This window comes from Micromesistius poutassou (assembly GCF_964030765.1).
Source record: "Micromesistius poutassou genome assembly, chromosome: 17".
In the NCBI taxonomy this organism is placed as follows: domain Eukaryota; kingdom Metazoa; phylum Chordata; class Actinopteri; order Gadiformes; family Gadidae; genus Micromesistius; species Micromesistius poutassou.
The window spans coordinates 9,078,033-9,105,724 of record NC_140287.1 but is presented as its reverse complement, the minus strand read 5'-3'; the positions used below and the strand labels follow the sequence as shown (position 1 = coordinate 9,105,724).

The 27,692-nt window shown below is 48.3% G+C and overlaps 2 protein-coding genes across 2 annotated transcripts; both read right to left on the bottom strand.

Annotated features, from left to right (window-relative positions):
- Positions 1-605: 605 nt before the first annotated feature.
- LOC311362141 (zinc finger protein DPF3-like) lies at positions 606-16,469 on the bottom strand (the record flags this gene model as incomplete). The annotated part of the gene is made up of 9 exons (XM_084481956.1): positions 606-2,501; positions 2,705-2,818; positions 2,966-3,109; positions 4,754-4,817; positions 5,401-5,496; positions 6,174-6,301; positions 9,536-9,643; positions 9,943-10,103; positions 16,237-16,469. 9 exons carry the CDS (start codon positions 16,467-16,469, stop codon positions 2,326-2,328), a joined length of 1,224 nt encoding a protein of 407 aa, XP_084338082.1. The 3' UTR covers positions 606-2,325.
- A 688-nt stretch (positions 16,470-17,157) lies between these two features.
- LOC311362522 (zinc finger FYVE domain-containing protein 1-like) lies at positions 17,158-25,720 on the bottom strand. Its single transcript, XM_084482384.1, has 11 exons — positions 24,197-25,720; positions 23,586-24,090; positions 22,492-22,706; positions 22,112-22,218; positions 21,905-22,013; positions 21,707-21,804; positions 21,209-21,326; positions 20,908-21,078; positions 20,488-20,668; positions 20,274-20,375; positions 17,158-19,556 (listed from the first exon to the last, which is right to left on the bottom strand). Exons 1-11 carry the CDS (start codon positions 24,776-24,778, stop codon positions 19,324-19,326), a joined length of 2,421 nt encoding a protein of 806 aa, XP_084338510.1. The 5' UTR covers positions 24,779-25,720; the 3' UTR covers positions 17,158-19,323.
- Between the last annotated feature and the right edge of the window lie 1,972 nt (positions 25,721-27,692).

Genomic DNA, 27,692 nt, shown 5'->3' with positions numbered 1-27,692 from the left:
AGCGCAAACACAAGACGACCAGAGTCTGCCTCGGCTGCTCCCTCAACCGAGACGGGAGGCATAAACACAGTCTGGTCGAAACCTAAAAAGAGTGAGAACCATTTAAAAAAAAAAACAGTCTGTCACCAGTCCACTGTAGCGTACAGCAGAGGAAACCCTTCACATCAACGACAGAGAAACAAAACAAAGAAAGGAAAAAAGCAAAAAGAGAGTTAAGAGGTAAACACTCAGGAACCCATATCAGAGCATGAACGCAATAGTCCAGAGGTCTGCTTGTATCTGTGGTTAAGTTGAGCACCATCTCCAAGGCTGGGATCTTGGGGGGTCGGAGTTAAAGGGGACATATTATACCACCAGGTGTGAGTGTGATTAGCCATTACAAGCCGTTTTGAAAAAGTGCCGCTTCTGACATCACCGTTGGCCGTGTCCACCTAGATGTATGACGGATAGATGAGTAACGTTTGCTACAGTCCACTGGGTAGGCTGGTAGACTGATCTATCCAGCACACATCTAGGTGGACATGCCCACCTGTGATGTCAGAAGCGGCACATTTTCCAAGCGGCTTGTAACGGCTAATCACACTCACACCTGGTGGTATAATATGTCCCCTTTAACCTTCATCTGTCCATTAAGCATTGTAACTGGGAGACTGGGGGGGGGGGGGGGGGGGTGTTGTCATGGCTTTCAGAGCCGGCTTCCAGTGCAAGATGGCGGGTTGCTCGGCTCGTAGGGACGTCCCGGCGTCAGACCGGATCAGAGAGCACAATTGGGGGGGGAGGGGGGGGGGGGGGGGAGCGTGGCAGGGTCCGACCTGTACCAGAGAGCCCGCTCCGAGTCGCATGCACAGCCGTCAGAGCTCCGATGCAACGCACGTGAATCACGGGCTGGAGAGAAACACTTCTGATCCTCCCTGCTGCCTGGTGTGCCGTGTGGTTCGTGGTCACAGACGGGTACGCGTGGTGGACCCGGGTTTTGGAGGGGTACGTCTCAAGTTCAAATGGCTGTCCCGTCTCCGCTTCCTGACCTGCCACTTTGGACCTTAGGGCGTGGCTGGAGGGGGGGGGGGGGGGGGGAGGGGAGGGGAGGGGAGGGGGAGTCACACGCCACAGCACCTGGTTGCTCCTCAACATGACACACACTGTCCTGACTCTCAGCTAGTTTGGTTCCCGGGAGAACCGTAAACCTCCAGGAATCGCTTGGCCCACAACAACAACAGCAGCAGCAGCAGCAGCAGCAGCAGCAGCAGCGGCGGCAGCAAAATAAAAGTGTTGTTTTTGCAAACTTCCCGGTAAGGGAAGGTAAAAAAAACTTTTTTAAAAATCAAAGGTAAGAGTTAAGCGTTTGTCAGCTGCCTCTACATGCCTGGAGGAGAAGAGCAGAAGCGGCCGTCGTTTTGGTTTTTGCGAAGCCAAAGTTGCCCTGCGTCCACGCGGTCACGTGACCCACGTCCAGCAGGGGCACGTTCTCCTGGACCAACGAGGCTCCAAAGAGTGGCCCCGTCCCTAAGGAACCGCAAGTCCAGGATAGAGAGAGAGAGAGAGAGAGAGGCAGATAGATAGATAGAGAGGAAGATAGAAAGAGAGAAATCGAGAAAGAGATTGAGTGGTGTGTGTTGTGTTTGTGTGGTGTGTGTCTGTGGCAGGTGTCTTCATCATCCAGTGGTCTGCGTCCAACCATGTCGTTTTGTTCCTTCATTTTATCTTTTTTTTCCTTTTCCTGTTTTTTTTTACAGTACAATCTCAGAGCTGGAGAGAAAGGGTTCCTGGGTCTGCCGTTACTACAGCCTGGCATGATGTCTCTCCATGTCAGGCCGGATCACTTAGAAGTCTTTTGTGTTTCTGGATTCTCGATCCAGAATGGAGAAGCAGATTTCTATTTTAATGTTCCAGTGTTTTTTTTATTTTTATAGATTTGTTTTCTTGTCTTTTTGTTCATGTCGTCGTATTTTTGCTCCTTCTGCTCCAGTGGAGAAAAAAAAAAAAAAGATCTCCAAAGATCTCGGATTTAGAAGTCGCGACTTGGCCCGACAAACAGCCCGAGAGCGGATCATCGCCTTTCAGAGTTAATATATATTAGAAAAAAAAGGAAGAGTTCATAAATTATTCAACATTGTTCAGTAGATAAAATAACGTCCTGAAATCACCACTTTGTGCTTTCTGCAAACAAACAAAACAAAAAAAAACATTGAAAAAGAAGCAGCAGAATTTGCCAGAGGACATCCATATATATATCTACATATATATCTGTGGAGATACATATAGATAGATACATATACTTTCTTAAAAAAAAAAGGTCTCTGTTTGTGGGGGGAGAAAAGCTTGTCTCTATCTGTAGCGGGTGGATATTGCGTTGCCATTAGCGACGGCGGCGGCGGCGGTCTCCTCCAGGTCGTCGTCCTCGAACCCGTGGAAGGTGGAGGCGTCGCTCTCCGAGGTGGTGCCAAACAGCTCCTCTGCCCCGGCCGCTGCCCCGCCCGCTCCCGGCGCCTCCCCGCGGTCAGCTGGCACACAGGACAGCGGAGGACACAGTGAGTACGGACCAGAGCACCACAACCCTGTGAACCCTGACCTACGACCTCCTCCTCCCCACCACCACCACCACGCCCCACTGACATTGCAACCCCTTCTCTGTGTGCGCTGGGGCCTAGCGGTGTCTACTCCTGTCCTGCTGTTCACTGCTGCGCTCCACCGACAGTCAACTCACTTTTGCGTTGGCAGGCGGAGCAGGCCGACCCGGATTTACCCGTTTTCCTGACGGAGCCCTTGCACTTATTGCAGTAGTTATTGGGAATGCCAGTTGGGACTGGACCCTTCAGACCTGTGCAGAAAAGGGAAGGACAGCCAACGTCAAATGACAATATGGAGAATGTAATGTAATGTAATATATATATATATATATATATATATATATATATATATATATATATATATATATATACACATGATCCGGTGTGGGGATCCTTACGTTTGTGCCTGTCTGAGCGGGCTGTGGAGGGGGAGCGGGCGGCGGCGGCGGCGCTGTCCCCAGGCCGCTGCTGCTCGTGGGCCAGGTGGGAATGGGTGTAGTGGTAGCTGAGCCCCGTGCGGTTCCTGTAGCGCTTCCCGCAGCCTACAACACAACAGCAGAAGACACGGTGAGACTAGAGTCGTTCAGATGCCAGTATCAGAAATTCCTCCGATACTGCCTGAAATGCAGTATCGGTTTATCGGCGAGTCTATGCGCCGACCTGGTAACATCACGTGACTGGCTCCTTTAATACACAGGCAAAATCACAAACACGGGCAGTGTTATGCTGCGTTTGAAATGAAGTGAACCTACTGTGAACCTTGCTGTCATCGTAAGAGAACCCTTTAATAAGAACAAGTGCTGTAAGTAGTTACAATGCTAGATGCTGCATCAGTTTATACTCGGCCGATACTCAAGTTCAGGAATCAGAATCGGTATCGGGAAGGAAAAAAAAATGGTATGGGAACATGTTTAGTTGAGACCTGGGTTGTGTTCTCACCGGTGACGGTCTGAGGACTTATTGACGTGTTCACGAGAAAAACTGGCTTTGCTAGGCTAGGGTCAGAACGGACGTACGGACAAAAGGGTTGAAGGTAAACACGAGAAGAATGCTCAGTTGAAGCTAGGCCGACTGAGAGTCTACGACAGACAGGGGGTGTCCGACTCTGGATCACGAACGCACTCCCTGGCTTGATCTTACAAACATACACCTTCAAGTACTCCACTTTGTTTTTCACATTTTAACATTTGCATTTACACACTTTAATTAACTGTGAAGTACTGGCACTGGGCCACTTTATAATGTAATAGTTAAATTATAGTAAAATACTAAATCCTTAATTTAGCATTTACTTATGCATCTCTTTTTGTTTTCCTTAGCACTACTTTGTATTTTTATTTTATTATATTATATTGTATTATATCCTGTGTCTTCCACTGCTGCTGTGATGTAACAAAGGAATTTCTTTGAAGATCTATCTCATCGATCTAATTGGTAACTTCAAATCAAAAATGGTGGCCCCGAGGTCTGACTCGCGAGGACATGCGCTGGTTAGCAGCGTTGAGTTCTTAGGAGAACCGTGTTGTTTTAGAGAGAAGGGACTGCGACGCCTTCAACCAGTAGAGTTACATAAAGCCGGACGGATAACTGCCGGTGGGTTCTAGCTTATCTACCTCTGACTTCAAGGTGAAGGAAAAGAGCACTTGAAGTTGCGATAAAAAAATGATTCGTGGAATAAGGCAGAAAGTGAGGAGGCAGTACAATTGCCGACCTCACCCGTTCTTTCTCCTACTGAGTGGGAGAAGAGAAAGGTGAACGCCAACGCCACGAAAGCACTTTAAATGAGGACAAAGTTAAACAGCACAAAAAAAAATGCACAAACTACATATCCCACCGCTTGTCACCATTGTACCGTGACATTAAACCACTCGTCCTTATGTTGAAGAACGGGCAGCACGCCGAGAGCAGAGTTCCCCACCGCCTGCGCCGCGTCCCCCCATGCGACCGGCGCAGCATGCTCACTTGGTTTTCCCACTAATGCTAATGCAAGGAACATCCGGAGAGCTGTGGCACGAACTTATGTAAAACTATTTACGCGCACAACAAATCGTAACATAGCATACGATGATGAAAGACTACGGATTAGCTTGTGTTAATTGTAGCCGGATTTCCGTTCATCTGCACGGCCCCAGTGGGAGGACCTGGCTTTGTGGATCCACCTCCAGGTGCAGCTTCTCAGTACTCACTGTCACAGACGTATGGCTTGTCCTGGTCGTCGACGTCCGTCCGCCTGCGCCCCGACCCCCGGCCCTGTGGAGAGAGAGCCGGTCTCAGGGTGGTCCGCGTCCCAGCTCAAAGGGTACTGGGTTCGATGCCAAATGTCCGCCGTCTACCCGGAAGCATCTTTGAGCCACGTTTCCTAACCACTAGCCTGCTCCTTAATGACACGTGTCCCAAGTCACTTGGTAAGTCGGTTTGGATATGGTAAATAATATTTATGCATAATTATGAATAGAGAATAGTCAAAGTAAGTGTCAATTTACTGTGGATGGATAGAGAGAAACATATATATAGGCTACAAACAAAAAATAGCTTGATACAATCAAATCTACAGCTATACAATAACTAAATATGGACCAAAAAAAGATATAGAATATTGTAAAATAGAAACTCATATGTAGTCTGATTGTAGCCCTACATTATGAGCCACACCTTCATCAGTCTATAGTATTGGAATCTATGAAAGGAGCAACTTCTTCACACACACACACACACACACACACACACACACACACACACACACACACACACACACACACACACACACACACACACACACACACACACACACACACACACACACACACACACACACACACACGGTTCTACGTACCCTTCCTTTGCCTCTGTGTCTCCTCTTGGGCGTGTCCACCTCGTAGTCGTCATCATCGTTGAAGACGTCCTCCGCTGCGTCAGCCTCCAGAACCCTCTGTATGGAACAAGGGAGAGAGGCGCTTTGTGCCGTGTGCCCTGCTTCATTTCCTCCTGCATACGTTTCACCATCTGCTAATATCTGGCTCATCTGGGCGTCTCCAGATGAGCGCCATTAAATGGAGTCTTCGCCGCTACGCTCATCACTTCAAAAAGGGAAGCGGAAGCGGGGTCGGCTTAGATCAGGAGGCAGAGCGGGTTGACTCCCCGGCTCCTCCTAGCTGAGCGTCACCGTGTCCCTGAGCAAGACTCAAAACCCTGACTGCTCCCGACGAACTGGCTGTCGTCTTTCCTTGACGCCGCCGTCGGTGTGTGAATGTGTGTATGAATCGTTGTAAGTCGCTTTGGATAAAAGAGACTGCTAAATGCCCTAAATGGAAACAACGGTAGTCCTAGTGGAAAGTAAGAAACTGGGACTGGGAGTCTAGCATAGTATAACACTAATTGTAGTAATCATAATAATGCTTTATGTACTGTATATGCCTCAACGGGTTGATTTAATTAATATGAAAAGGGTTTCCCAGGTAAAAAAAATATATAAAAAATTTTGTTTCACGCCTAGTTGAACGCTAATCCATTAACCACAATCAACAATTATGAGATTGAAATGAAAAACAAATTAAGGAGAGACCTTTTCCCGTAAATAAAATGTCCCGTTTCGGGAGTGTGACCCACCTGAATCTCCAGCAAGCTCTCCTCGTCGTTTTTAGAGTTGTTCCTCTTGTCCAGACCCTCTCCCCGCAGCAGGGCCTCTAGGGTGGTGCTCTGCGTGGGCAGCGAGTCCTTAGACATGAGACTGCCATCTGGACGCAAGTCAACAACACAGGAGAGCGCAAAAATATATCACTTTCAACGGTGGAGGAAATAACACGGATACTGTAACGCAACACAGAGGAAGAAGTGCAACAAAAGGCTTTTTGTATGCGGGGGTTGGGGTGAGGTGGATTAGCCTTGTTTCAACTCAAAATAAAAATATGATCTGTCAAACTGTCCTGAGATCAGCTGCAGCCTTCCAGAGCGTTGACTTGAGGCTATGGAATCATGCTGCTAAGAATGTGTGGTATGACTTAAGACCGGGCCGAATTAGTCATTTAAAACATTGTGTCTCACTCAGAAGTAGTGTTGGGCTTTGGCAGACTTTCCATTAAACATTTACATGCTTCTGCTAAAAATAAATTAATAATTTGTCACACCAAGGCAGAGATTTTGTGATATCTGTTGTGCAACCGGACCTACTGTTTACAAATCATACATTGTTCATACATTGTCACTGTTCAGGTTAAACAGTATATTTTAATTTAAAAAATGATGCTTTTTAAATCATATAAACACACCTTTAAAGCTTAAAAATTGTAAGGACTGATGTTAAAACCACCACAGAAAACCCATCTACCGCCTGAGGCTAGGCTGGTGGTCTGGAGTAACAACGTCCGCCTGTGCTCCATCGCGTCCTCTAAAGCAGTTCCCCACAGCCATAGATCATCGGCGACACGCCGCATGTTTAAAAGACTGAGGTGGGAGTCAACTGCAGGGTTAGGCAGGTCTATAAAGCTGCACATTTCTTGGAGATTTGTCTACATGAATGCAGTTGGGAATACATCACTATCTCTATAGATCCATCCATCTCGATAGATCCATCTCTATAGATCTATCTCCATCTCTATAGATCTTAATATATCCTAACTGCGTTCATATGTAGACAAATCTGCAGAAATGTGCAAATCTTCAGCAATGTGCAGCATTACAGACCTCCGTATATACACCAGAGGAATCCTCCTCTTTGCACAGGCAGATTCAAACCGCCAGCGTAGAGGGGAGGCAGCGCGAGCAGAGCGACCAAGATCGATCAGACAAAGCTTTGACAGACAGACAGACGGATGGACAGTTGTACAGACAGACACACTCAGCCGTTCCCCCCGACCACCCCACACCTCTGCACACCAGAAAGCAGCAGTCGCCGTTGTGCGCGTGCGTGCGCGTGCGTGCGCGTGCGTGCGCGTGCGTGCGCGTGCGCGTGTGTTTTAATCCCCCTCCATTTAGTTAGACTCTCTCCCCTGCTGTGTCTACTGTGAATTATTCTTCCGGGATAATGAACGGGCGGGAAGTGCTTCAGCAGCGGGGGGTCAGGGAGGTGAGGGCTGGTGACTGACAGCAGCGGTGCAGGAGGCAGGCAGCCACGACGTGCTTCACTAAAACTGAACTAACTGGGGGGGAGGGGAGGGGGGGGGGGGGGGGGGGGGAAGCCTGGTGCATGGCAACACCAGCAGCAACCGTTCACCATTGTGACTTTCAACTCTCCGCGACGAGACAGCACCCCTCCCTCCCCCATCCCCACCAATCCACCCTCCCCCTCGCAACCACCACCACACCGCCCCCCCACCCCCCTCCCCTCCCCTCCCCTGCCAACCCATGGGAGGCTGGGGGCCTAAAAATAGAGCCGGCAGCAGCCTGCAGCAGGGAGCTGATTCTGCATGCAGCCCCTGTCTCCGGCACACCATCCGCTAGACAGCACAGAGCCTGCCTGGGAAGCCAGACGGCCAGCGCACAGCCCAGCCAGGGCAGCCAGCAGGTCTCTCTCTCTCCCCTCTGCCTGGCCCCTGCCCCTGCCCCTCCCCGAGTCGCGGGCCACCTCTGGCCGGCCGTGCGACCGGCCGCATCCTAGTAATGCCAGGTTAAATCAGTTAAAAGCTCTCGTCCTATGGGCTTTTGTTTGCTGGAGAAGGCAAACAGGGGTGGGAGGAGGAGAGCGGGAGGGAGGGAGAGGGAGGGTGGGGGACTAGGAGGTAGGCTGTGTAGTCGGGGAGGGAGAGGGAGTGAGAGGGAGGCAGCGGGGGAGAGGGAGGGGGGCTAGGAGGTAGGCTGTGTAGTCGGGGAGGGAGAGGGAGGGGGAGAGGGGGAGTGAGAGGGAGGCAGCGGGGGAGAGGGAGGGGGGCTAGGAGGTAGGCTGTGCAGTCAGTCAGAACTCGGTAGGAAAACAATAGAGCTACAGTGAGCTGTGTTTAAGAAACAAAAGGCTCCGTTCACAAGCTGTCTCTCTTGCCCCGTCGCTCACTTTCTCCCCCCCCCCCCCCCCCCCGGCCCCCAACCCGACTCTGCCTTCTAGACAAAGCAGATAGAATCAGAATCAAAAGCAAATCTGAGCAAAAGCATGAGCTAATCACTCCACAAAAAAAATATGCCCCATCACGCTTATCGAATGACAGACAAAGTCCCCCCTCCCCCCCCCCAGCCCCTGAACCCTCGCGTTCGGAGACTTGCAGCAGACTGTGTCGCAACACACCCCGTCTCGTTCAAAAGAACGCTGGGATTACAGTTCTCTGTCAAACTGCATTATTTAGTCCAGTGGAACATCGCCGTGAATCCAAATGCACGTGCTCCACCACACACACACACACACACACACACACACACAGGGATGTAGAGATTGTACGGTAGGGGTGGCAGAAGAGGAAGAGGCTGTGAAAGAGAGCCGGGCTGAGATCAGGTGAGGACATAATAGAGTGAGCGGGTGAGGCGTGTGTGTGTGTGTGTGTCGGAGGAGGAGCGGGGTTAAAAAGTGTTGCCTGAGAATACGGCGGTGGCAGCCGGACTCCCGTTCCTTAACGTTTATTAAATACTGCCCACCGCAACGCGCTGAGCTTTGCCTGGCGACTCCCCCAGCAGCAGGCAGCTGCAGCCAAAACCTAATTACATTCCCTACTTCGCACAACAAACCTCAGCGGCGCGGGGCGCCGATGCACAGGCGGGCGAGCGCGACGCGCGGAGAGTGACAGCGAGGCTGACAGCGGCGCTCTGCGCGTTCTGCCCGGCGCACCGCCGTCAGCGCAGGGAAACCGACGGGGCTTTTAGCGAGATTAGCCCCGCGTCCCTGTCGATGGCGGGTGATATCGCCAAGAAGGGCTGCCGGAAGGCTGGTGGGTAATGGATGGAGGGGGGCGTGTCCCGGGCTTCCAGGAGAAGGGGGGAGGGGGGTGGGAAGGGGGAGGGGAGGTGAGAGTCTGAGCAGTGTCAGCTCACACCCTTTAATTGGCCCTTACCGAGCTGGAGGCCGTAGAGGCCGAGGCGGGGGTCTGTGGCCGTGTGGAGCCGTCTCTTCTTCCTCCAGCAGCGGGCGGGGTAGGTGTACATCTGGCCGGCCGCCACACCTGCACGGGGGGGGGAGAGGGACACACACATAGATAAGACCACGCAAAGACAGGTTTTGGTTCCTGGCCGTGCAGATCCTCCAGATATGTACGTGTGGGTGGTTGGAACCATTTGTTGTTTGTTTGGTCTGGGGAATTTTGTTGTTTGCCAAAAAGCATGCATGCATGCATGCGTGCGTGCGCTTGTGTGTGTGCATGCATGTCTTTGTGTGCATGCTAGTGTGTGCTTCTGTGTGTCTGCCTGTGCGTGTCTGTTTGTGCGTGCGTGCGTGTCTGTTTGTGCGTGCGTGTCCTCCCACCGGGGCTGCGTTGATGCCGCTCCATCCATATGTAGCAGTTGTTCTGCGCCACTCCCGTCTGGGAGTCCAGGAAGGGCAGGCGCACGCTGCGCTCGGCACACAGGCGGGCGTTGTAGCTGCGGCACTGCTCAATGGCGTCCTTGTAGAACTGGTCTCCCAACCTGTAGGGGGCAGCGTTGGCAGTGAGCAGCGCTCAGGGACAGAACAATGGAACCGTGGCAGACAAAAGGGAACCAAGGGGGTGGAGTTGTGACCCCTGACGCAGGTCATATTCACTGATTTAAATTAGAGTGGTGACCAGGTAATCATCCAGTGGTCTAAAGTTCAACCGACTGCGACAGGGGTTAGGAGGTGATGAATATTGAACACACACACACACACACACACACACACACACACACACACACACACACACACACACACACACACACACACACACACACACACACACACACACACACACACACACACACACACACACACACACACACACGGTTTGTGTGAGGGAATTGCTCAGATATAATTTTAAAAAAACATTACGGTACAAGGCAGACAGTGGCACCAAAGCAGGCGTTTTCATGCACAGACAAACACAAATCAGGACGGCCAGGAGCGTTGACCTCACCTGAGCAAACAACAATAATTATGCTTATGAATGAATATTGAAATCACAAGTGCCCTCTTTCGGGAATAAAGGATGGAGTACTAAATGATACCCAAGTGGTTCTGCCAACTCAGCGGGCTAAATCAGGTTAAACAGAAAAGGAGGCGCAAATAGCCGTGACTAACGCTCAGATTCCAGAACTCTCCCTCTTGCAGAGGTTTGAGCACACACCCGCCTCTATCGCCATGACCTCTAGATCTGCACTCCTAATTCAATCTCACCCGAGACAGCACACACTGTGTGTGTGTGTGTGTGTGTGTGTGTGTGTGTGTGTGTGTGTGTGTGTGTGTGTGTTGAATCAATGAAGGCATATTAAGAGTGTAGGCAGCGCCACAACATTATCCATCTATCTTCCCATCCATCCATCCATATCTATATATTATACATTCACTTGCACTGCTTATCTTCTCACTTTCCTCAGTGTCTGTCAGATTTTGACGTTCCCTCAGGCTTTGGCTGTTAATATTCAGGATGAACTGGGGGAGTAAATCTCACATCCGCGCTCGCGCGATGGCTGCCTGGAATAGTAATTAGCCTACTTAATTAACTCAGCTAGAGTGCCACAAGGGCGGCTCCTAATTTGACTGAAATCAAAAGATGGTGGTGGTGGTGGTGGTGGTAACACTAAAAGCTGGATCCATTGGAAAGAACACGGCCAATAATGGCTGCCGCAGCGTCTCCGACCAAGCCCTGGGAGTGGGGAACATACCCTGGAATCGGTGCTGGCGAAGTGGAAGTTCCTCCACGTGCTCTCAATTACTCCATTAGCAGGCGGCCATTTTGGAAATAAAACTAATGAGCAGCTGGCAGGAGCATGAGTCTGCAAGTCTCAAAGTAAAGCTGGCGGGTGGCGCCCAGGCGGTTCTCTGTTCTCAGTGACATCTAGATGGGTCTCTTCCGCTCCCTCTCCTCAACTCTCTCTCCCTCCCTCCCTCCCTCCCTCCTTCTTGCTCTTTCCCCAACTCTCTATCCTTTCTCTTCTCCCTAACTCTTCTCTCTCCAACTCTTCCCGCTCCGTCTACCCCCACTCTCCCTCCCTCCCCTAACTCCCTCCCTCCCTCTGTAGTCAGTGCTCTTTGATGAGACGACCTCAGGCAGATAAAACAGCAGCAGTTGGAATGCAGCCTCGCATCGGGCCGCTGCTGTGGCGAGACAAAAGCCACAGTGTCTGAGAGGCTCGGGAAGAGAGCGGCTACGTGTCAGCGCCACGAGGAAAGAGTAAACACGGCCACAGGTACACAAGGAGGGGAAAGGGAGGTGTGAAGAGAGAGCGAGAGGGAGAGACGTCACACACACACACACACAAGGAGAGCGGGGGGGGGGGGGGGGGGTGGGGAAGCAGTTCCCCCTAGAAAACAAGCCAGAGGGTGGAAAAAAAAGAGAAGGAGCCCAGAAGCAGCCATCAGATAAGGAGATAAAACGTTTGATTGTCCTTAGTTGTTCTACAGTCCAACTGGGCCGACGAGCCGAGTTCAGTTGTGTCTGTGCTCCATTGTGGAACATGCAAATCAACAGCCTGCCCTTTACATACACGATGGTACAAGACCCGCACCCAGCCAAAGTTTAAAATTGAAGTTTACCATGCCCTTCTGAGCAATTGGATCACATTCTTTTAACTTTCAATTTTGAAATACTTACGTTTTATGTAACGTAGATTTCAATGTTTTGGCACATTGCTGTATTCTTCCAGGATGCAGCTACAAAACCAAACTGACGAATAGCCCAATAACACATGACCTAAAACGATCCTGCAGCTCGACTTGACTTCACAGCGACGGTACTAAAAGGTTGCACGAGAGCATGAGTGTGTGCTGAGAGTTTGTGAAGACTTGATCCTCTGATAACCGATCAGCTGTGTTCATTGATTAATAAAACGCTGACTCTTGTCTCAGCAGCCACGATGATGAGAATGTGAACAGCTGACGGACCATCACCTGATGCACCTATTGTTTCCCCTCTAAAGCAATCAAGAATTTACATGAGGCATTCCGTCCCTGATTGGTCGGGTTGTTTCTCCCTTTAATATAATAACAAACCCAGCCTAAGAATTTTGTCTCCTAGAGGTGAAGTCGAGTGAAAGCAGTTTCCCCACAAAACATTTAACATTCAAGGAGTGCCCTTGAAATCCTTGAAACAAGCCAGACTCCACAAGCTGGAGTTTTATCGAGTAGCATTATTATTATTATACGCAGCTCTCATTCCCAAACAGACTGACCACAGAACAACATTAAAAAGGTTGACATCTTAACCACTGGTGCTTTTCAGAGTTGTTTTAATAATAGGAATCAATTTCACACAGACAAAATCAAACAAACAAAGCACGCTTTCGTAAGCAGCATTCATGACTAACCTCTCTCTCTTTTCACTCCTTCAGCTCTGTCTTCCATTACATACTCAACAAGTGTAGCGTTCCCCTGGTAGCGGTGCCAACAATCTGGCCCATGTATATTACATTCATTCCTTCATATCAACAAGCAGCTCCTGACGGGATACGGTGTGACATATCAGTTTACGACCAGCAGGCTGTTTCTCCGCTGCCCTCCCCCACCCCACCCGCCCGCCCACCTGCCCGCCCCGCTCTCCCTTCCCCACAGGGGAGAGAGGGGACGGGTGCCCGGGCTCAAAGAGCGGTGCACCCCGCGGGCAGGAGTAGTAGCAGCAGAGCGAGAACATTATAAACTCAGCACTGCAGAGTTCAAGACGAGCAGCGAGGACAGGGGTCAGGCGGTCCAAGAGTGGGACGGATGCTAAAAGTCTCATGTCTTCATGAGTGCCCCCCACCCACCCACCCACCCACCCACCACCTCCTCCTCCTCCTCCTCCTCCTCCTCCGGGCCCTGGTGTCAAGAGGAACCAAACCACGGCGTGCTTCTCTGTAGCTCCGCTCGCAGCAGCAGGTGGACGGGGCCGTGGTGCGAGGTCTATCTTGACACTTGTGACAAGTGAGGAGCCTGACACGTCTGACAGAGAAGGTGGGAGAAAACTGCGGCGCTCGCCCTCTCTCTCACTCTCCGTCTTCGACTTCTCCAACCCTCTCGCTGTCTGTCTGTACCCTCAGAGAGGCACCCGCCGTCTCGTGCCCGACCGAACCCTTGCGTACCATTTCATATGCAAACTTTATGGGAGAGCCGGGAGAGTTTGACGTGTATCCTCGCAGGACTCCAGCCATCGAAGGAGTGTGCCTTATCCCTCTGTTTGGTGGTGGTGGTGGTGGGGTAGGGGGTGGACAAAAGCCAGAATCTTGTTGCCGGTGGGACCTCCGTTATCTGTGTGCTCATGTCAACGGCTCCCCGGGTCACGTGACCGCTATGAGAGTGTACAAAAACTGTTCTGAGAGATTTGACTGCCGAGCACCTCCAACTGTTGAGAGCACCAGGGCGACACAATGCCACCGTGTGTACCTTTCTACCTCCAGTGTGACAAGGCTTAAACTTGAATATTAACCCTTGAACTAACCCTAACTAAACACAGGGAGCAACGGGCACAGAGGCAGACGTTACACTTTGAGCTTGTTACGCTTTGATCAGAGGTTCCTTTTACACACGCAGGTGCTCACGTCTTCACAGGAAGCCAGAGCTACCACATAACAGAGGAGGAGGAGGAGGAGGAAGAGGAGGGCCCACATCGTGTCTGCATCCTGACAACAACCCCCTCATTACGCCAATCAGAATGACACAGCTAGGGAGAGGGCAGGAAGAAAACGAGACCATACACCTCCACAGCGCAGCAGCAGCAACAAACAGCAGCAATGACTCACTCAAAGTCTACTCAACAACACTCAACAGAAGGTAGCCAGCCAGCGCACAGGGCACTGCTTCTCTACGGATCGCAACATCAAGAGTATTCGCCTTGGCCTTTCAGATGCGGCACAGTATTAAGCATTTCTAGAGATGCCTTTCTCACACTGACACACTCCCACTCGCACACACACACCAGGCTTACATATGTGGTCCTTCAACAAGGAGCCAGCCAAAGCCTCTTCAGCAACTCATTTCCCAAAAGTGAATCGTCTTCATACAGAAAAGGTCACACTGGTCCACAGGAGCAACATCCAATTAGTGTCAAGTGTGACTAATTATAATCTGACAAATGTGTGAAATGAAGTCAGAAACCCAAGACAGAAGCTAATTATAGCAGATTGAAACACTTCATTAAGCACAGCTTATATCAAGGGGACATTCCGCATCAGAATGCTAAATCCGGTCAAGATTTAAAACAGCAGCTTTGAGGCACACTTTCACATCATGTTGAGACACATGAAACGACATAATCCAGCAGTATCATGAGAAACGCTGTTTCCTGTGTAGTCCAACTAGCAAAGCAGCAGTTAGAGAAAATAGGCTAGGCTTAACTAGCCTAGCAACATTGTGAAAACAAGGCAACTTTGAATGACCCCAGAGTTTCTGGGTTTAGCTCCCTCCGGGCTAGACTAGAGTATAAATCTTCTCAACATGCAGGAATTGTATATTATTTACAGAGATGTTATGAATAAAGTTGTCTCTGTAGTATGGCTACCCTAGATCTGAGTGCTGCCTCTTATGTTGTCAGTAGGGCTGAGTGGCATATGTACACATAAACGTTTGCTTTAATACACTGGTAATGCTGAAGTCCACGGGGGTGCCAGGGTACCTATGAGAGCAGATGGATCTACCGCTTGTTCCCCACACTTCCTCTCTGTCGGAGCATCTCTTGACAGATGGGCCCAGAATCCCGGACCCAGCTAATCTCCACTTAAAGGCACAGCCGATTGCCTACTCCAACACTTCACAGTCCACACGATCACTGCTGACGATAAACTGATGATATGTGGGCCATTTCAAGCATGCATATAGGGCTGAATCCCATGCCATCTAATGCAATATATGCCTACAATGATATCGGCTGAAGTCATGGTGAGTCTACATGGATATGTAGGGTACGTCTGCAATGGAATAAAGGAACAATACAGAAGAACAAAGGGCAATTGGGGAAATATGTGGAGCAATGCTTCCGCAGGAATAGCACACAGTTGACATGATCGGAGCCCGTTTCCATGATAAGCCAGGCTTGGTTCTGCGAGGACCAACATAATATCACTTTTTGGATACGGACAGAACGCATGTAAATCCAAAATGCCTCCCCCTTCACTTCACTTCACAAGCGACTGCTCCTGACCACGTCTGCGCTCAGTTGAGCCAAAGTTGACATGTTGACTGTTCACACCAACTGCACACGGGTCTTGTTAACGCAGAATAACACGTTTTACTGTCCATGTCTGGCTGAGCCTGGAGAGGATCGGCTGAAATGTTCTGTACCGCCGGGCACGCTGTCGACACTTTCCAGACTAAATACCCCAGCAAGGAGGCATTTTCTCTCCCCGATACACAATCGTCTGAAGCCAACACTTTCCGAACGCGTTACGATTGTCACCCCGCTTTAAGGGATATGTTTGGTATGAAATAAAAAATGCTGTGAGATAAAATAACTGTACGAGGCTACTTTGCAATGCAAGAAATCCATAAAATGCATTAGGACAGTGTAATCTGTCCCCGTCGCACGGCTTGTATTGACATGCATGCACAGCAGCTGTTAAGCGATGAGTTGGCAACAAAGTATTTTTTAGAATGTATGTATTGTGCCAAATTACTTACGCTTTTAGTGGATTCTGAATGACAGCCGCCATTTTGCCACAATGTAACGCAATATCAGCGTCTTGCAGTTCTGAGGGAAACCTACGACAAAGCAGCCAATCAGAGCGCGGTTTGAAATCATGGGCCAATGCATGCGCAGCATATGTGAACGGGGCGTGGCCTATGGGGTGAGCTGTCAAAATTATTTTAAAGGGTTTTCCCTTGTATTTATATTGTACACAACTGTATTCCATGACTTTTAAAGAGCCCTCTCTTCAGGCACTACCCATACCCCGACCGAAGACTCTCGCATAAATAAAAAGATCACATTGAAAACACCACAGCCAATCAACAAAAACGTATGATACAACCGATTCTGTTTGAGATAACCTAATAAATAATGTATTGATCCTCAATAATATAAATAATTGTCACTAGTTTTTTTGGAACCTGTACTTTAGAGGGATGAGGGAATTGTGCACAACTACACATATTTAATAACGGATCTTGACATACATTAATTGTGTGTATTCTAACTGTGTCTGGACATATGACAATTATAAAATGTAGCCTATTTTATAATAAAAATATATATATATTTTATCATTTGCAATTATTTCACTAGCAGAATGTTTGCTCTCTTCATATGTAAAAGTCATTCCTACCTTGGGGCGTTTAGGAACACCCAAATCTTGTCAGACAAGTCACAAAGTTTATCTTGCAAACAAGTTGTATTTGAACCAAGACTTTATAAACTTTATAAACTATAAAAGAGTAATTAACTTTAAGGGAAGACATTTGATAAGCAATAACCTATCCTTTTAAATAAATGTGCATTTTAAGACAAATTATGACACTTGCCCAGGCCAAAAAGTCTTTAAAATTTCTATAGAAATTCTACAATAAATCTGTAGTTGCAAAGGAATGTTCAATAAATCCAAGTGTAATGATCTCCATATTTAATAAGTTATCGTCAAAGTAGATTGTTCAAGCTCTGAGTCACCAAGTACATTCAAATAAATGGTTTGGGCTTCTGGTTCTACGAGATATGAGTGAAAACAAACATGAACATGGAAAAGGGAGCTTTCTTAATAACATTAAAAAGCATTAGAAATGAAGTAAAGTAAAGTAATTAACAAAATACAAAAAAAACCTGTATTTTACAAACTGGCTTCAAAAATCGATGAACACAATTCAACAAAAAATATAACAGAAAAAAATAAAACAGACCAAATAAAAGCTACAAAGTTCTGTTCTCCAGAAACCTGGAGCCATGCTTGTGATGAGTACTGGCAGAAGAATGTGGCTATTGTACACTATGGTGAAATCAATAAAAATGAAGGTTTTTTCAGCCACGACACGTCGAACATAAAACATTCTCGTACATTTTATTTCAAAAAGGCCCACAGCAAGGTGCCAAAACACTGAGTCTACTTGAGCAGCAGCGTGTGTTGAGGAGGTTCAGCAAAAAACACGTCAATGATATACTGTGTGGACGTTTAAGCAGATGACAAGGGTATAGAGAAACAGTCGACTAACTAAGATCTCGCTCAATGTTGTATGACACAATGTTTTGTCATCCCGATGTTGACATAAATACACGGTGTGACTTGTTTTGTGTTTTTTTAACAGTAAATACCAAAATAGTAGCTAAACTGTTACGGTGCTATTTGAGTCACTATTGGGGTTCAGCACTGAAAGATACAATGGTTGAGCAAACATGAATCAGGGTTTATGGAATCCTCTAGATGGGTTTTGTTTTGCCTAAGTTGTCGGATCTTTAACAGAAGAGAAGAGCCCCGTTTTGCGTGTAAGAGCCCTGAGGATCAGCTGCATGGCTTTCTGCCTAAAACCCCTACTTCAAAACGCTTTGCATATGACGTGGAACATTTAAGACATTGAAAACACACTGTAACAGTACAAGATACTTGGGTTTGTAACACACAGCTGGAACAATGTGATTGACACGTAACACAGTGAAAGGTATGATTAAGGCAAAAGGTAGACAAAACCAAAAAGTGAGTATTTTTTACTTTAAAGTGAATACCAACTGTTTTGGACGTCAGTTATTTTAGGGGAGTAGGGTATGCATTCTTTTGAGATTTGTGTTACCGTTTTTTTGGAATTCACTGTAGATGCTTAAAAGGCAACTCAGACCAAGGGTAATGAGGCAGACATTATATAGCTATTGGTTTTAAAAGACGATTTGCTGAATAACGAAAACCCGATGGAACTCGCAGACCAGCATGCACGCCAAAGCAGTGTTCTTTTTATACATATATATATATCTTCAACACAGAAAAAACATCCCTCATCTAAAACATACTCTTAAAAACAAATATCCATATATCTCCATACAACCAAGACTGCAGGGTAAAAGTATAAGTTACACCAGCACAGTCACACTTAACCTGAATGAGTTTTTTTTTGTATTTTTTTTGGCAAACCAGTTAACCACAGCAGTGATCTCGATTTCAAAGCCTTTTGTGGCACACGTACGATGCTCAATCAACTGGGAATCTGGTTGTTGGCCACGGTAAGTGACAGCTTATTATTAGCTGAAATAAAAGGTTGGGTGCAAATAACACTAAACAAGGTTGCAATAGAGCATGCAATGAACCTGCATTTGTACGGATAAAAAAAACACTCATCCCCTCACCGCAACCATTCCCCCTTATGGTAACAATCTCCAATAATAAGAGCACACAACGTATTCCAACCAATGGTGTTGAAATTATACTATTTTCCCCTATCATAGAAAAATATACCAATAGGTGTATTTAAACTAAAAACTAGTGTTGTTTTTTTTGTCAGAAATGTAATAATAGCTAGTCAATAATTAGAGTGGAATTACAGCTTCCCCACTCAAGTCAAGTAATGTTCGTTCCCGCTGTTGTACAAGGCCACAGGAACTCCCAAATCCTATCGACACAAGTTAAATGTCCTACATTTGACAGAAGAAAGGCTACCTTTCCACAGAAACAGGTGAGAACCATCGACTATGGCAGAAGAGAGAGGTAAAACCAGAAACTGATTCCAATGAGAGGAGCTGGGGTTCTCTGTCCCCCTCTCGCCCTCCCTCTCCCTCTCCCCCCGATGTGCTTGCTGTTAAAGCTCCCCAGGCTTCTGGTCACAGGGAGTGCACACGCGCACGGGGTGGTCCCAGCCTCGCGAGGGCACGGGGCGGCGCTCCGGGGAGCAGTCGTCACACACGCCCTGCCCGCAGGCCCGGCAGTGGTGCTTGGACAGCTTGGTGCTGAACTCGCGCCGACAGCTGTGGCAGCACAGGATGTCCTGGTCGGGCACCCAGTAGGCGGGCCGCGCCGCGTCCTTCACCAGACCTGCGGAGAGAGCGCCGGGCCACGCCCATGAAGGCACGGAGGAACCAGGTTAGAAATCCGCTGAGTGGTCGGATGTGCTTTGTCACAGTGCCTCGCTGTCGCCGTTTCTCCTCCTGAAATAACTAGTGCCCGTGCTGTTCTTGTAAATCTCCTTTAGAAATGAACAGGATTTTTTAAACCAGGCAATATGTGAAGTTCCTCGGTATATATTACAAATAGGTAAAAGCAACCTCAGCACGAATGCCGTAACTCAAATATGTCTTGCAAATATGTCCCCGGCACTTCCCCACCAAAACATGCACATTACAGGGACGATACAAATCGTCAAAACCAAAGTTGGCATTTTCCATTACTTTGTTACCTTGAATAACGCCGAATTTAGTAAATAACCCTAACCCTATCAAGCAGTATAAAAATAAATACATAAATAATACATAAAACCTAAATTTGATTGAATACCATGCCTTACTGCGACAGTATCTATTGTACTGCAGTTTGCAGAATAACTGTGACTGTTTTCGGCTGACCATTCACGAGTACTTTATAAACGAGCAGTAGCTGTGTTCAACCTACAGTATCCTGCTGGAGTTTACCCTATACCACTAACCACCACTGGAGGGCAGAGTTTCTCCAGTCCACTTGTCCTATCTGTGTTACAAATTCCAATTGCGTAACCATTCCAGGCTGTGTGTTGTTGTTCTTCTGCGATCCACTCACCAAGAGGGATGTCGATGGCGGTGGCCACCGCCCCCAGAGTGTTAGTAACCACCTCCCCCACCTTCCTGGCCAGCGTTCCGCCCTCCTCCTCCTCCAGCAAGTCTGCACAGACATAACAAGTTGAGAGGGGATGGATACGGGACATCCAGCAGTAAGCTTAGAGGTGAGCTGGCTGCTTGCATCTGCAGCAGAGAGGTGGGCTTAGTTCACGTACCTGCGTGGGACGCCCGCTGCTCAAAGCACACGTCGCAGACCCTGACCGGGGCGGGGCCCCAGCCCCTCTCTGGGATGGGCGCGGCTTTGGAAGAGCAGCCATCGCAGAAGCCCTCCCCGCAGGCACGGCAGTGATGCTTGTTGTCATTGTCCTGGAAGACTGCCCGACACTTGTGGCACGTCTGCAGGGGCCCCAGACCCAAACATCAACAACAGTAAGGGGAAACTGTGGTCGTCTAGGACAGGACAGGCAGTCCACGGCCGGGCCTGCCTGAGCACAACTACACAACTACCGGTGCGCTCAGGCTGGTAAACAGGCCTGCAGGGGCACTAGTCTGCACCGTCAGCTGCTGCGGTGGAGGTGAGAGGGGGGTGAGTGTGTTGGTGGGGGGGGGGGGGGGGGGGGGAGATTGTCACTCACCAGGATGAGGGAGTTGGGTTTCCAGTAGGCCGGGGCGATCTGATCCGTCAGCCAGGAGGTGACGGCCTTGGCGGGCTTGACGCTGAGCTCCGACACCGACTGAGCCACCAGGTTGACCCCGTCCAGAAGGCGTTGTGCCGCGTTGCTGTTGTCCTTCAGGAAGCCGTCCGACTGGGGGGGGGGAAACGGAGACCGCCGGGTTGTTTTTTTTTTACGGCCCTTGAACCACTCAATTATGGATGACGTTGAGACCAGGGGTCTATTAAATTGATTGAGAAGGCTCCCGTGTCCTGGGTCTTACCCCGGGCCATATGTGCTGAATCTCGGTACGGACGACGGTGTCCACAGGGTCCTGGTTTCCGTACCAGTACTGGCGGCTACGATAGATGACTCCACAGGTCGGGCATTCAATCACATATCTGCACGGGCAGAAAGAAAATAAATCACATCATGTTCACAATCTCTACAGAGTGGAATAATTACTCCTACACTCCTAGTGGACCATTTTTGGAAGCTTGTATATAGTTTGAGCAATATTTATACATACCGATATATGAACATCCAAATATGTACAAGCATCTAAACTGATTTATACTGTATAAATATTAGAAAATGTAAACAAGTTTCCCTTTCATTATTACAAATTACTTACTTATTTATCAAGTACAGGCCTTCTGGTCAGAGGTAGGAGAAAAATGGAACCAGCGCTGCTGAGAATGGAGCGTGTAGGTAACACAACCCTAACCCCTCGCCCCACTACCCTGGAGCCTCTTGTGTAGGTCCACCTCCCTCTACTCACCCAGACCAGGCGTATTTGGCCAGACCCAACCACGGAGAGTCACAGGACGCAGAGGTCTTGGGAACCACCATTACTTCCTGTCCTCTTTCATAACAAGCCTGGAGCGGAGGGAAGGGCCAGGGGTTAGCTTGACGCCATTGTTAGCCTCGCTAGCTAGCTAGCTAGCTGGATTAGTCGTCCTTAACGGTCGGTACGTACCTTGCATGTGTAGATGCGGTTGTCGTGCTGGGGCGAGTAGCGGCAGCGATGCTTGGCTTCGTGGCACACTCCCTCCCCCAGGTGGTTCATACTGTTCTTGCAGCCACACCTAATCAACAGAAAGGTAATGCATCAAACATCCAGCTCAGAACAGCCTGTTGGCACACAGCTTATGATGAAGATGGATGAAACGAATGGGTGACTGACCCGCAACCGAGGCAGAGAGAGGAGCAGGTGAAGTACTCATCGGGGAAGAAGCAGCCGTGGGCCACCAGCTCGTCTGAGATCTCGCCGCAGAAGCGCTCGCTAAGGGCCTGGATGGAGCAGAGGAGAGAGACCCCAGATATTACGCTGAACCCATATCACAACCTAGGTAAACAGCACAGACTGTGATGCTGTCCAGAGCGAGACGAGTAGCAGTTCATCCTTTTAGATCCAATTAGGCAGACCATTGACCTTTGTCTCCTACTCTGACCTATTTATCCCAGTAACCTATGTGTCATTCAAAAGCCTACGCAATTGTCCTTCAAACACAGAGAGCCGCAAAGACACACACACACACACACCGGAGTTATTTAGGACCTTACCTGCAGGGCTTTGAAGATAACCACGGGGGTGCGAGGGGAGCGGGTGGCGTTGTTGTCCAAGAGCTGCTCCAGGCTGGACTTCAGGCCACTGAAGTCCGTGGGGGGGCTGAGGGTCTGGGTGCCTCGGTACTGGACGGAGCTGAAGGCTTCTGGGAAGCGACCAAGCTTCCTGAAGCGCTCCAACAGCAGCCTGTCAACCGGCTCCGATGTCTTACCTTCACCGGACAGGGAGAAGGATGTTTATAAATGGAGGCAAGCCAGCAGGTTAGCCAGCTAGGTGTACTTTTATTTACCAGCGCATGATGACAGAAACGCTTGCTGTGTATTACAGTTTTTCCAGTCACTATTACATAGTCAAAGAGGTAAATAAATAGCAATAATTAGAATGTTCCACATCTACACATCAATCTTAAATTCAACCACTAGCCCTTCTTAAAATTATGATTTTCTTGTTTTGCAACAACTTTGTACGGCAAGTGCTACAACCAATACTGTGGACCAGGTAAAACCAAAGCACCACACAAGCAAAGCATTGCTTTGTTGTCACTTGCTTCGCTCAAATAACCTGTTATGGGCAAGCCTCAATTTACACCACAAAAATGTTGTTGATTGTGAGAGACTAATAACAGACTGTGCCTCATACGAAGTATAGGGCTTGCACACCATCAGAATACATTATGGGATTTTTTTATTGCAGATAAAATCTTGAGGATTCAAGAGAGTTGTAGTTCCGTAAAATCCTAAATAAAAAAAACAGTAAATATACTGTATCAGAGGCTTATCAAAACTCTGCTGTGCCACGTCTAGCATGAGAAATGCTGTGGCAGTTTCAAACACAACAATTTTTCCCAATAATTAAAAATGATTTCCCGACTTATTACTTAACAACGATCAAAAAACAATGTCTAAAAACATAACACTCAAATGCTCCTATGAAAAATGGAGGCGGCCTTTGCGATGTGATGTCGCAATGTAAAAGCCCTTTACCACAACTAGTGCACAACCACCAAGTGATAAGGTAGTGTACAGACATTATCTTCCACAATCTGTTTTCTCCCTCATGTTACATTACAATGATTCGCATTTTCCCATACCTGAACCGAGCAGCTTCGTGTGGACGGTCTCGTGGAAGATGACCACCGCGGGGCCGATGCTGGACAGCGGGACGTCCAGGCCGCAGCGGGCGATGGAGGCCTTCAGCTCTTTGGTGAAGTGCTTCAGATAGGCGTCGGAGGCGTCGCCCAGGAACTTGAAGAGGTCGTCGTGGAGGCGGTCGGCGTGCGTGCGGTACACGATGAGGTCCGAGATGGCGAGCACCTTGAGCAGGAGACGGGTCCTCTGGCCCTGCTTGGAGCTGTTCCCCAGCAGGCCCTCCGTGTCGATCACCACCACCTTGCGGACGGGGTCGAACGCCGCCCACACACCCACCGTGCAGGACTCCTGGGCGGGGGAGGTCTTGAACACCTCCTTCCCCATGAAGAACGTGTGGTTCAGTGTGTGGGATTTCCCCTCCCCGGTGTTGCCAAAGATGGACACCACTTTCAGCAGACGGTCCCGCTCACAGCCCAGCTTCTTCACAAACGCAGCTTCATCCTTTATCTGGAGGACACGAGAGCACGTTGGTCACACACTCACAACCGTATGCACCGTATGCACTAGACATGTCTGACTGTAGGAATTATGTGTGGTATTTTGCATGACTCACCTGCATCTCCTCATTTTCATCCACAAGAAGGAAACTGGCCACATTCTCCAGAAGCCTTGCTGCCTGAGCTTTGTTATCATTGTCTGTTTGAACGGGGGTCTGAGCAGGAGGTTGAGCAGGGGTCTGAGCGGGGCGCTGAGCAGGGGGCTGAGCAAGGGGAGGAGCAGGTGTCTGAGCAGGGGTCTGCACCGAGTTGTCCAAATCAAGTTTAGGTGGTGGAGGGTAGGCTGTAACTGGGTGTTTCCTTTTGTTTCCACCGCTGTGGGTGCGTTTCTGACAGTCTTGACACAAGTTCACTTTGCAGTTGAGGCAGCGGATGACAGATCTGTTTTTCTTTTCGGAACTCCCGTTACTCCCTCTGCAACTGTCACAGTACGGGACGTGTCCCGGGCCTATCGGCACGCGCTCGTGGCTCTTCAGATGTTCTTGACTATGGAGCCCTGCCTCACAATGGACGCACTGCAACTTTTGGCACTCATTACATTCGAACGCAGCCTTGTCAGAGCCACCGCAGGCATAGCTTTCTTGACATATTAGACTAGTATTGACTCCCTTTTCTGTAGAAGAGCCATGGCCACTCATCGTTTCTCACAAGGTTAACCGGGACACAATGTACTGCTAACTGGAATAGCTTGGAGGAGGACTCCCAACAGATTCCACTAGCAGTCAAGAATAAAAACAACACCCCAATACTGTATTACTGGTATATAACTCAAGAGTGGCCCATGGACAAACAATGTGTATGTGGCAAAAATTAAACTGTATTGAAACAATGCTCCATTTGACCTCTAGCAATGTGGTCAGTGCAACTTGCTCATAAGGCTGTTTACATATATTTCAGCCGAAAGGTGTGATTTAAAAAAAGACTTGGTGAGCAGGTACATATATAGTGGACGATAAGGACACAATCAAACGTCAAGCTACAATGTTTGCTCAGCTGGGAGCAGGCGAGGATTTCGTCACTAGGTTTCAAGTAGTAAACACAAACTGTGTACAGAACATTGTGGAAAACATAACATCGATTCGTTGCTTTAAAAGAAAGGATAAGTAAAATTACCGATTTCGAACGCGTAGTTGAGACACCAGCACAACAACAAGACAATGAACCCCCCACTGAGATAACACTGTGCAAACAGACGTAGCTAGTCACGGCTAGCTAGGAAGTGGACTTTCCTTAGCTCGTTGATGCCCAGATTATTTATCATATCGGGAGATAAACCCAAAGTAACCATCAATAGTCAAAGGGCCAATGAAAAAATACACCAGCCAGTGATAAACAAGCGGTGGCCGTGCAGCAGTAGTCGGAGGCTCCTTGTTTGGTAACCGGGCTCCTCGGTGAACTTACAACCACAACAACAACAACACCAGCCGCTGTCAAAGCTCCCGAGACCAGCGGATGTCCTGAGATCTGGAGGCAGAACGCGGATAAATATGCACGGTTACGGCCGAGAAATGTTTTAAATGGGTTATTAAATTGGTGTCTTCCCGAGCACTGTCATTGTTTTGTTCGTCGGCCCCCCTCCCTGGCAGATCTATGTGGCGTTATTTGGATGCCAGATCAGCTGATCAGATTATTTTCAGTCACGGGGTCAGAGAGGAGGGCATAAATGTGGGGCATGCCGGGAGTTGTTGTTTTTCTACTGGCAGAAGAGCCTAGTTGTAATTTACATTTGTCATTATATATATGTGTGTGTGTGTGTGTGTGTGTGTGTGTGTGTGTGTGTGTGTGTGTGTGTGTGTGTGTGTGTGTGTGTGTGTGTGTGTGTGTGTGTGTGTGTGTGTGTGTGTGTGTATTTTTCATTGAGTTACATTACATTCTTGTTAAAACAGTGAACAATCACATTGGTTAACTTAGACAGTGGACTACAAAAAAGTCTAAACTCGCAATTATCCCTTGTTATGAGGTTAATGTAGGCCCAGCTTTGGCTGGGAAAATTAATTGATATGACAGGGCTCCAAAGGTTTACATAAGCAGTTTTTAAAAATAAATAAATAATAGAAGGAAGGAACCGCTACAGCTATCCACGTTATCCGCAATGCACCTGTTTGGCCAGTAGGTGGTAATGCTGGGCAATATTTTTGCTTGCATGAGTTTTATAGGCCGATATGCAACGTAACACACACACACACACACACACACACACACACACACACACACACACACACACACACACACACACACACACACACACACACACACACACACACACACACACACACACACACACACACACACACACACACACACACACACACACACACACACACACACACACACACACACACACACACACACACACACACACACACGGTCACAGCCTACCCACTAAGTTCCTCAGATGCACTTCAACGGCATCTGTTTCACGCAGCAAACTGTTGCATGCGTGTGCACATTTAAATAACACTTTCATTTTCCCATTGTATAGCACCAGTTCAAGCCTCTTTCCTCACTTTGCGAGCTGCAGTGACAAATGAATCGTGTTTTTCCTGATAGTAAACGCATCATATCTAAACATGCTGTATGTATATCTCAAACAAAGCATCGGGCCTTATCTGTCTGGACCTGCAGGAAATTCTATGGAGCATTGTATTGTAAAGTCTTTACTTCCTGTTTGTTACTCACTCTCTCCTCCCCCTCTGCCGCCCTCCCCCATCACCCCACCTGCAGTGTTAATAATATGGAGTTGAGTCCCATTGGCAGGAAATACATCAACATCTGTTCCCTTTCCACATGATACTGCCAGCTGTGCTATTTTGACAGCTGTGCGTCACCGTATCTGTTCCTAATTTCAAGGTAAAAGTCGAACCAGGGAAACAAGGTCTTTGGATACTATTCTTTATAGCAAACGTTTTGGGATGCAGCATTTCCTGAAGCATACTCTTTTCTTTCCGCACATCCATTAAGCGATGTATCCCGTGCAATGATAAAAGTGCAAACACAGTTCACGTGAGAAATCACCGAATGCGATGCATACATACACATGTACAGTAGAGGTCAGCAGAGCACTTGTGTTAGTCCAATCTGATTAATACCACTGTGTTCATCAATTAAGGATGCACCCCCATGGCAGACAGAATGCTTTATTATACGTTCCCACGCATTCAGAAAAAAAACTTCAGTTTTTTCATGACTAGACATGCAGAAATGTAACCTGACACAGATTTTGTAAAGTAATCTACTTATCAAGGGTGTCTGCCACTGTAGAGCTTAGTGAGCCCTTTGCTGTAATGCTCTAAATGTAGGTTCACACTTAACATGTTCCCACGAACATCTCTCTGACCCCCTCTCCTTAGACCAGCATTCAACGTAAACATTGCCAAATACCATACATACACAGTAACCTCTGTCTTTGAACTGTCTCTCTGTGTTGTTGTGGAAACATTATAACCCACTGGAGTTTTCCGTTGCACAATAAATCTGCCCAACAATGGGGAGCTCTGTCAGATATGTGCTAGCAGATTATGCTCCCAGCCCCTAAGCCTCTCATAAGCATGG

Excerpts from the sequence above, each read along its gene's own strand:
- LOC311362522 (XM_084482384.1), bottom strand. The coding sequence starts at position 24,778 with ATGAGTGGCCATGGCTCTTCTACAGAAAAGGGAGTCAATACTAGTCTA. Across the intron at positions 24,091-24,196 it reads ATGAAAATGAGGAGATGCAG|ATAAAGGATGAAGCTGCGTT; the intron begins GTGAGTCATGCA and ends CGTGTCCTCCAG. Across the intron at positions 21,327-21,706 it reads GCCAAATACGCCTGGTCTGG|ATATGTGATTGAATGCCCGA; the intron begins GTGAGTAGAGGG and ends CTGCCCGTGCAG.